The sequence below is a fragment of the Accipiter gentilis genome, chromosome 10 (genome assembly GCF_929443795.1).
Source record: "Accipiter gentilis chromosome 10, bAccGen1.1, whole genome shotgun sequence".
NCBI classification, from domain to species: domain Eukaryota; kingdom Metazoa; phylum Chordata; class Aves; order Accipitriformes; family Accipitridae; genus Astur; species Astur gentilis.
The window spans coordinates 25444427-25455438 of NC_064889.1; the positions used below are offsets into that span (position 1 = coordinate 25444427).

At 44.2% G+C, this 11012-nt stretch overlaps 1 protein-coding gene across 1 annotated transcript in view; it reads right to left on the reverse strand.

Annotated features, from left to right (window-relative positions):
* UACA (uveal autoantigen with coiled-coil domains and ankyrin repeats) overlaps window positions 1–10428 on the reverse strand; it is a 33608-nt gene extending 23180 nt beyond the window's left edge. Inside the window, exon 1 of the mRNA XM_049812738.1 lies at window positions 10290–10428. Coding sequence (XP_049668695.1) covers window positions 10290–10346 — 57 coding nt within the window. The 5' untranslated portion in view covers window positions 10347–10428. The remainder of the gene's footprint in view (window positions 1–10289) is intronic.
* Window positions 10429–11012: the final 584 nt, after the last annotated feature.

Genomic DNA, 11012 nt, shown 5'->3' on the forward strand with positions numbered 1-11012 from the left:
GCTGCTGCCAGTCTGTCTCCCAAGATGTTAAACGAGGAGTCACAAAGGCTGTGAAAACATTAAATAGACAGCATAATGATTAACAGTAGGAAGATGTAGAGTCTCCTTTCTCAAGTTTTAAATTTAAATGGAAATCTCCCAAGTGCCATATTTAGAGGACTAGGTCAACACGACAAGCAATGCACTGTTTTGTCTGCAGACAAGAAACACAGTGCATAGCCAGAAAAACCACATACACACACACCCCCAAAGGACACACACACGAGATCACAAATAACCTAATAAATGGACCTTCTTCTCAGTACAGAGATTTTTAAAATCACTCATTCATATTTGCACAAATTCACCCTTTCCCAGCAACTTCTGAGCTATTCCACACCACTTGCTGTGAGCACCCAGCCCTTTGCCTTGCAGCACTAACATGTTTCTTGGAAGAACCTTCCAAGACTTCTCTGCAATTAGTGCCCACATGACAAAGCCACTCCAAAAGAGTACAGTGATTACCAGAATGACTATGTCATCTCAAGTTATCTTCTGACTATCTTCTGACCAGAACCAAGTCTGTCTCCTCAAGCTAAAAATGGCATTTGGAAGAAAAAAAAATACACTTCAAAAGTGACAGCAACAGCAAAAATAAAACCACTTAACTGAAATCAGTTTGGTGAGAAACCATGTAGGTAGTAAGACAATGCCTTCCATAGCTTTTGATTTATCCCAAAGGTTTCACTTGTCTCCTTTTTTATCTGCCTGCAGACATTCCTCATGACTCATGAGCTGCACTCATCCTGCAGCCCCTTTATACTGAAGATCCTCCCAAGACAGTCTTGACCACAAGATTTAGGATTGCTAAACCACATTCCCCAGAACTGCCCAGCTCAGACCAAGCACAGACAGCAGTGCTCGGGAAACACAGCTTTCATGGCTCCGTCAGCACCAAGCAGCTTTGGTAAACGCAGCCCAGACTCACACCAATTAAATTCTTCTCCAGGGAAGCTGAATCTCAGAGAGGTCCAAGGGGAGAAACTAATGAAGCATGCTTGTGTTGCATTCTTCCAGCATAATTGAAGTTTGGAACCTAATTCAGGTTTGGTTTCTCAGAACAAAGACCATCAGATAGACCAGCAGTGCAGATCCCTGGACATGCTAAATTACCAAGGATACCACAGGTGCCTACCTAGCTAAGGCCAATATTGCCCATTTTCTGGTAACACAGAGCACCTGTTCTACCTAAGCTCAGCCTGCCAGTAATCCTTCCCAGCTCCAGGTCTCCAAATACAAAGGAGTATCCCATCTCCACCATCTGACTAGGATCAAATACAGTACTTGTTCCTATTAGCTTGTATCTGGTGTGCTCTCAGTTTAAGGGCTTTATATTGAGCAGATACATTAGGCATCTGCACACACTCTGCACATCCATCTGCTCTTTTAACACCTTCAGGAGTGGCGCAGAGATACACATATACACCAGCATGCTCAGAAAAAGAACATAAACTGAACAAGCACAGAATACTTTTTTAAAAGCTCTCCTAGCTTTCATTCAATGATTTAAACTTACTGGGTTAGAGGGATTCTACCCACACACTTAATTCAGAATTAATTGCTCTATTAACTTAGCCAGTTTTTCCTCAAGCCCAGGTAAGTTTTTAGGATCCTCAGCACCCTTTGGTAAGGGACTGTACAACTTAACTACATGTTGCATGAACAATTACCTACTTCTATTCTCTCTGAACCTGAAAACCCTCATCTCACCAGGTATTTAGCAGATCAGAAGTCAAGCCACTAACTGAGAACAGTAAACAGCACAGTTCAGAGTTAAAGTTTATAGTAGAGTCTAGAACTACACCCTTTGAAAACAAGCCTGTTCCTCACCTGCCATTACAATTAAGTATTTAAAGATGAGAGCTACAAGAGCATTAATGACTGCCACTGGAGATATTTACAGTCAGGACACATTTGGTACCAAGACTAATTACTCTCATTTTTCTTAGCAAAGGAAGACAGGATGTTCTAACATTATCACGAGCAGTGGAAAAGGCACACTGCTGCTGGCAACAAAAGCCACGGGGTGCTATCAGCAAGGGTAGTTGTGATAGGCTGAAAGAAATAAATATGTATTTGTACACTGCTGACAACCAGAGAAGCAATTAGCAAAGTTAATGTTTAAAGTTTATTATAGTTATAGGATATATATTTATCAATAAATAAACATAGCACCATACTTAAGGAGTTTGAGCATGAAGCTACTGGACATCATCTCCCTCTCAACCAAAAGAAAAGCAGGTAGAGTCCATGAAGCTGTGCACAGTATTACTGCACACCCTGCCACTCATGTCCCTACTGAGGAACCTGGAGCAAAGTGCTTCATCAGTGATCCCAAGACACAAGAGGACAGAATAATACTGGGGTTATGGGGACCCAAACAGGACAGATAAATTAATATCCCAACCCTGAAGGCCTTTGGAAGCAATCCATAACACCCTTCAATCCCAGCAGCTCTTCTGCTGAGATTTTTCTCAACCCAAATATTCTCCAGAGTGAAGTCTTAGCAGCCAGAAGGGAACTCACAAGACTTTTCATGACAGCAAGAAGATATTTCTGGTCATCAGTCTGAGCACAGTCAATGAGGTACAATTCCCATCTGAGAATGCACTGACTGTTTTTAAAAAGACAATACAGGGCCAGGGACACAAGAAATATTAGCCTTAATATTGCAATGAAAAAAATTGTGACAAGTTAACTTGTTGCTGAAATAGTATTGCTCAGGAAACTTCCACCTGAACTCAGAATTGCTCATCCAGAGTCTCTAAAACACTTTTGCCTACATAAACAGCTTATTTAAATAGAGCAGGGACAATCTTTAGCAGTCACCTAACACACTTCAGAAACACCAGCTGTAATTCAAAGCAGTTCTTAAACCTTTCAGCCTGGAAGCTGACATAAACCTGTGAAACTGAACACAGCTCCTCATTACTGCTGGGCTAGTCAGATAATCCTATTAACAAAACAAACCAAACGGGACACATCCTCCTCTAATGCCATTGGCAGGTGACATAAGCACATAAAACACACTGAGAGCAAAGAGCTCTGGTAAAACACTGCCATCACCCCTTACAGCAAGTGCTCACAAATATATGAATGGTCCTAAAAATTATGTAGACAAAAACAGTAACACCATACTTTTATGGAAACAGTTATAAAACTACTAAAGCTGCAGTTTCTTAAGTCTGTGAAGGCCATTAGATAGAAAAATTCTTGTCAAAGAAGGACAAAGAATTATTAATTTTAGGCCTATCTTTGTCAGAAGATATTCATTTTTCCCATTTAGGTGTCCGGCAGAGAAAGACAGGCACTCGCTGACAAAGGGGAGTTACTTGAGAAAGGTACATTTGTCACGTAAGCCGAGCACAGATGAGAAGGGCAGACTCAGCACATCTATCAGCCTGCGCATTTAATTTTCCTGCTCATTCTACGGAGGTCAGAGTACATTTGTGATCAAAAACTAATGTCTGAACAGACACACCCTGTGATTTTATATGGCACAAAATGACGATTGCTTTTGAAGTAGTTTGATTTATTTAAAAACTGCACAAACTGGCAAAATGAAAGGATAAGGTAGACTACTGAAACTATTTTTCAAAGATATTCACCAGCCTTAACTTCCCACTACAGTACAGATGCACATCAGCCAATACCCATCTATCTCACAGACTTTGTCTTATCTGCACAGTTGCCTAGAAAAATACTGCAGATACCAGGTTTGAGCAAGGGTTAGCTCAAATGGGGGGGAGGGGGGAATAGCATTTTACATTTTATAAGCACATCTTGGTTATCAGGATATGTCTGTATTCACATACAAATGTTCTGGAGTTTAAAACTGCCTGAGTAAGATGTACTGTTTAGTCTACATAAGGGAAAAAACAGACACAGCTTGAACACAGGGTTCTCGTTTCACCCAGCACCTTATGTTATCACCTCATTTACCACAATTTCTCCATCCATGGAAAATTATCAAATGCTACAGTGGGCAAGGCTTAGTCTAAACAGTGATCAAAAATAACAGCCTTCCTAGGACTGCTCTGGTTTTGCATTGCTCAAAATGCTTGTATGAAGAATTCGTATTAACAGTTGTGCTGTTGCATGTCTTGTTTAAATATAACTGCATCCTGTAATTAATATAGTTAAATGTCTCCTAATAAACAGGTTAAAGCAAAACAAACAGTAACCATCTAAAACCCCACCATATACATTTCTTATTTTACCCTATTCTTACACCATTTTCCTTCCTACTACAAGTTGGCACATCCCATCAAGATCAAATTACTAAGTATCAAGAAAGTATTCAAATCTACTTCTAGCCATCTACGAAATGTCAAATAGTCCTCTCAAAACCATCATAAGGGCTCTAAATCTGTGTCAAATAGTACATTTCTATCTACAAGGAGCAACATGCATGTACCTAACAGCATAGCCAGTTTCTCTATTCAGCATGGCTGGGGTAGGGTGAAAAACCACTAGCATCAACTACAACAGAACACAAGCTACAGTGGAAGTATCAAAGAACTCTGCATACAACTCCTGAAGGGTGCAAAGTCTGCTAAGATTTAACATAATGAAAAATATTTTCAAGTTTGTTTTTAAACACAACTTCCTCATGTCTCTTTGCCAACATACAACTCAAGTACACTGTATTGATAAAGCATCTTCAACTTCTCACCCCTAAGATACAGACCAACTTGGACACTAATAAAAGTGATCAAAACTACTTACGCACTCCAAAACCAAACCAGTGTTTTTTGCAGCTGCATTTTAAAACAGCCTGTTAAGTATATTTTATGGTAACTGGGGCCAGACTTACACAAGTCAAAGAACATTACACCCTTTTACCACAATGAGAGCATCACAGCTTTCACCACAAAAATAATGGGGAGCCCTAGAAGCCTAGGTCCTGCTGCAGCCCAGCTTTGCCCCTGCAAGTGCCCAACAATTACAGAGTGCCCAGGAGAAAGTATTTCCCCTTTAAATGGGGAAAAAGCAGCAGCAAGGTCAGAGTCCAGCTGCCTTTGCCATTAAAAGCCGCATATCACACCACCTTCCTCAAGGCAAACCATTAGTTTGAAATTACAAGCTCTCAGGCAAGGACCAATTGATTTGTGTATTTCCATTTATTAATAACAAAGCATCAGAAAATACTAGGGGGTGATGAAACACGACATGACTATTACATTCATCATCCAGGGAAGCAGCCTGAAGCACATATGCAAGAAGAAGGGAATACCATGTTACAGTCCTGACTCAATCCTGTTCGGTCATTAAGTAATGAAAGTATGGAGACAATACCAGTCTCTCAGCTGTTATAAGCATTTGTTTGCTAATAAATATTACTATTGAAATACTAACAAAGCACTATGTAAGTTGTATCTGAGCAAAAGGTCAGATGAACTTAAAACAGATAACCAAACAGCCTTATCTGCATAATTATGTCTGCAAATCAGCTAAGGATATTTAACTTGCACACAGGCACTCACTGTACCTCCATTTTTTTAAATATTTAATTGCTACATTCCAAAATGATAAAGCATTCATAAATACTCCTTTTTAAGGAGCCTGAAAATTACAATGCACCTGTAAACAGGCTGCACCACAAAGCTTTTGCTGAACCACAAAAATTGCCTGTCTTGACTAACCTTATGTTTCTTCAGCATCAACCACAAACATCACACAAACAAGCACACAACTCTAATTAACTAAATGCAAGTGAATCACAAGGGGTTTCTTTCCAAGGAACATACACATTAGCACAAGCCTTAATAAAGCTTCCTGGAACCCAAACATACTCTAAAGAATAACCACAGTCAGTCTACGGTTTGACATTTGAATATTATAGTGTTGTTGAGTCTTGGCCATGCTGCCTGAAGATGGCATTGTAAGGTCACCTTAGGTTGCCCACAACAGACACAAGGGAGGTAGGGCAGAGGGAATGGTAACTTTGCTCTGGCCAACAGCAGCAATGCTGGAAAAATTCTGCTGATAGGTCATAGCGCTGTGATCAGCCTGACTGACAAACACCGTTTTGTCTTTGTACAGAGCAGAGTCATGACAAAATGCCATTAAAATCTTGTTTGTTTACAAACACGTGTGCCACCAGCAGCACAAGTTTTTTTCTTTTAAGAAGTTCAACACAAAAGCGATCTTGAATCTTTGGTTAAAATTAGGTTACGAAACATGTATTTTTTACTTCATTTCTTCAATTATTAATGTGCATTCTACAGCACACTGGTGTGACAAATAATTTTTAACAAAGTTATTCTGCTGTACATACAAAGATAGTGTTGTTGATTAATTAGCAAATTCAGACAACAAACAGTATTTTTCCATTCCCTTAATAAAAGTGATCAGATCAGAACAAGAGGTAGTACCTCTGCTCCCTGCTGCTGACAGGGCAGTAGTAGTTGTTTAATTGTGTACTGGGTCAACCCACAAAGTTCCACTATTTACATAGAGGAAAAGTCATCCATTTAACAGAACTGGACAGTCTCCACATGAAAAAAAAGTGTGAACACAACCTTAAACAAGTTCAGCTGTCACTAACTACAGCACTTGTACAGGTATTAATTTAATAATCACAGATCATCATACCAGGGCAAGTACTCAGGTGTTTACCTTTGTTTCTTGCACAATGGTTTCCGCTAATTATGTATGATGTTCAGTTTCTCTTGATTAAAAAAATCCAACATCATTTTTCCCAGAGGGTAAAGGATTGACAGAAGTTTTTACACAGTTTTACATCTGCTCATTCTCATTACTTGCAGGTGCTCCAGGCAGTGCTGCTGATTTCTGAAGTGCATGCATACCTCAGACCATCTCTGCCTTTAATGTCCTATCTTAGGATGCAAACAACTCCAAAGAAATGCAGACGTGCCACTGCTCAGTGATACAGCTTCAGCTGTGCTTAAACCACTACCAGGAATCCCATGTTTCACAGTAAGTAGCCATTCTCTGGCAAGCAGTGCAGAAGCCCCCTTTCCTAAATTCCAGACTTCATTATAAAGGACAGAAAAGTGAAAACCCCCACATTAACAAGATAATGCACCTCAAATCTAACAGAACACCTCCACAGCTATTTCCCAAATGTTAAAGAAATAAGTAGGCAACCTTTGCCCTCCCAGGCCAAGAGTTAGAATCTTACCAGTGAAAGTCAATTAGCAAAGGTCTGAAACAAAAATAACTATAGAACAATAAATCAATCTTTCCCCAAACATCTTCTCAAGAAAGACCAACCAGTGAGCACTTCATATTTGCTTCTTGTACATACAGCTACAGACAGAATTCCTAACTTTACTGGAAGAACACATTTCCTAAACACAAACATACACTTATTATATCAGCATGTATTTTGGAATCTCAGAAATACTCCCAGTGCATGCTGCTGTGGTCACCCCAATAGGACTGACTACATTAATTAAAATCTATCTTCTAAATGTTGGTGAATGAGGCATCATTTCTGACTCAAAGTGAGGAGCATGCCCTCAAGGCTTTGTGCTCCACAAAAACTAGTGCTAAAGTTTCCAGCCTACACTGCTGCAAATGATAAGCATGTGTCTCGCTATTCGGAGCACTGAAGTTACTGAACAGGCTTAGATTATTTTCCAAGCACCATCAGCCAGCTGGAGTTGGCAAAACTAGATAAATCCATTTTCAGACAAAACATTTTGGATAATTGTGGGATTGGTAACAACTATCTTTTTTTCATTCTGCTGCTTTTCATGGCTTCCCTCCATGACAAGACTGGTAATAAAGCCATTTCCAAAAGATCACCATCAGAAGACAGAGGGCATGCAACTATTACATTGACCTGGAGGAAAATTTTCAGAAGCATGATGAAGGGATTAAGTTTCTCTCCACCCCCCAGGAAATAGCACTGGGTGGGAACAGGAGAGAGGGATGAAGTTTCTCAAACAGGCAACTCTTTTTACTCTTGTTTCAAGCAGGATCTATAAAGCTCAGGCTGGCAGGATTCCCACCCACTTCCCCTCCTTCCCTAGCAGTTAGAAACAGAGACACAGCTTTACCCAATCATCCCCCCCTTCAGCTTCACTATTAACACCCACCCATGCAGCTGAATTTTTTTCCCCATATTGAAGGTTATAAGTTGGTATTTGATTAGCTGGTGGAGTGATTATGTAACCAAAATATGCAATAAACAGAGAAAATAAGTCCACCATGGGTACAAACGCCAGTTTTTAAAAGATCTCACTGAAAGTAATTTCCCTTCATATCTTTAAGAATAACTTCAGCTCTTAAAAGTATTAAGACTGCTCAAACCCACTTTGAAAGGAAGGTTTATTGAGCCTTCACCTATGGAAGTGAAAAAACTCCACATCTATTCAAAAGCAAACATGAATGCTGTAAGTGTTTGTTGACATTTAATTATTGTAGGCTTATTTTGAAATAACAAACAGTTCTGAAGTATAGGACAACTAATGAATAACATAAACCAGTGCCAGCCCACACATTACAAATTATCATAACAGAATTCTGAATCACTCCTTTGCCCAGTGGAATGTTCAGCACAGTGATGCACTTCCACACGGAACTGTCATTTCATCAGATGAGTTTGGTCAGCAGTTTACAAGCCTGAATATCGACATATCTTTCAAATGAGCTATTATTTTCAAGTAATAGCTTCAGATCCAAGACAAATGTGCAGGAGTACTTCAGAGATGGCTAATACAATGACTTTTATCAGTTGTCTTTTAAGGTATCATATTAACCTGCCCTTTTCCACTATTCCATGTAGCCAGCGGCAAGTTTAGCAAATAGGCACAGGAAGACAGCAATAAGCTTAGGAGTGCAACTGCCACAGTAGACTCCCAGGGAAGCATTTACTGAATGGTCACAATTAACGATAATTTACCACACGAAGTAATTTCCAAACATAGCTTTGTTCAGTTACAAAGACCTCTCTCATCAAAAGTCATGTGCAGAGATGAATGAAGTAAAAATGAAACCCAAAAAAGCCATTTAAAGCCAGTTAACACCAGCCTCAATTTTGGAAGCCATAGAGAACAAGACAATTGCACCATCACAAAGGTACCTTATTTCCACAGGTTCCAACAACCCCAGGCCCAGTATTCCCAGACTAGATGATCAGAAATCACAACTGTGTAAAGTCACTAGCCACTTTGAAAGCTTTTTGTCCACTTTCTAAGCAAATCCTCCTTCTGTGCACTAGGATAAGTGCTCCGATGTTGCCACAGAAATTACTAACGTTGAACAAGCTACTAACAATGCCATGCACGCAGATCTCAGCAAGCCCCAGGGCAGGTTGCCAGTCAAAGCTCAGCACTGGCTCCCAAGGCTCTTACAGAGAATTAAAAAAAAAAAAAGTGTTAATTTCTGCTGAGGGCAGAAAGCAAAACTGAAGGCAGAGGTAACATGCATTTGCATGCTTGTTTTCCGAGCTGCAGGTCATCTAGGGCAGCCTGAACAAGAGGCTGGGTGGGTGCCAGATGTAGTGCATATTCTCATCCCGCTTTTCCCCACGCCAGCGCTCAGAGATCCTCTCTCCGCTGTGCCTCCTGCCCACACACAGACCACCGCGGGGGCTCACTGCCTGCCCTCCAAGCCCTTGCACTCAAACCCCAAGGAACCTCCACTCCTCCAGCAGATCTCCAGCTCACTGAAGCGCAACTCCCCCAAGTGCCAGGGTGCTGCCCCTCCACGTCTCCCCCAGAGAGCTCACTCCCCCCAGATCCCAGAGACTCTCTTCCCCCCAAGTCACCCCAAATCTTCCACGCTCTCCGCCCCCAGCAAAGCCTCGGCTCCCCACGGAGCCGGGACTCCCTCTGCTCTGCCCCCACGCAATGCCCCACTGTCCAGCCCCTTCTGCTCCTCGCACCCCAGACCCCAGGCACCCCACACATACACAGCCCTCCAGTCCCCTCCCCCAGCCCCCAGAACGCCCCCCCTCCCCCCTCAGCTCCCCAGCCTCACCCCCAAGCAGAGCCCACCCTCCCCCCCGGAGCTCGCCGCCCCAGCGCACCGCCCCGCGGAGCTGCATGCCCACCGCCCGCCCGCGGAGCTCAGCCCCACCGCTCCATCCCCAGGTAACCCCTTGGGGCTCAGCTCCCAAAGCACCAGAGCCCAGCAGCCCCCAGCCCCATCTCCCCTCACAGGAGCCCCCGGGCCCTCAGCCCGCCAGCGCAGGCTCCGACCCCTGGGGGGGGGGGGGGGGGGGGGGGGACGCTCTCCCTCCCCTCTGCCCCCGGCCCAGCCCTGCCGGCACCCACCGCGCTGCCCCCGATGACCGCTTCGTGCTTCTTCAGGCGGGACTTGAGGCTCTTCATGGCGCGGCCCCGGGCGGGCGGGCGCGACACCGGCCCCGCGACGCGCACCCGCCGCCGCCGCCGCCACGGCCGGGACGAGCTGGTCCCCGCCCGCCGCGGCACCCCTAGCCCGCCGCCCCGCCCACCCCGGAGTCGCAGCCAATCGCCACCCGCCCGCGCGGGCGCCGCGGCCAATCACCAGGAGGAACAAGGGGAGGGACTTCCTCGTTTTAAAGGCCGCCTGAGGGGGGTGTGGGTGGGAGCGGCGTGGCGGAGGCGGAGTTTTACCTCGTGCGGAGCCGCCCGCCCGCCAGGGGGCGCGCCGCGGGCGGGGCAGAGGCGCGCGGCAGGAGGTGCGCCACTCTGGCGCCAGGGCAGCCCCTCAGGGGCACCACTGAGCGGGCGGGCCGGCCTTGCTGTGCTGTGGGGCTCGGGATGCGGCCGGGCTGCCCCGGCGTCTGTGCCTGCTCCCCGGGAAGAGAGCGCCTCCATCCCTCCGGGTTGCCGGGCTGGGGAGGGAGAGCAGAGCTCCCAGGCCTGGTGGCAGAAGGGAGAGGGTAGGAGCCTGGCGCACGTACTTGCCAGGAGCAGAAAATGCAAACGGAGAGCTGTCCTTGCAAACGTCTTCGCTCTTAATAAACGAGGCGTTTATTCACAAGAGATTTTGAAAGCTGAGCAGAGGCAGCA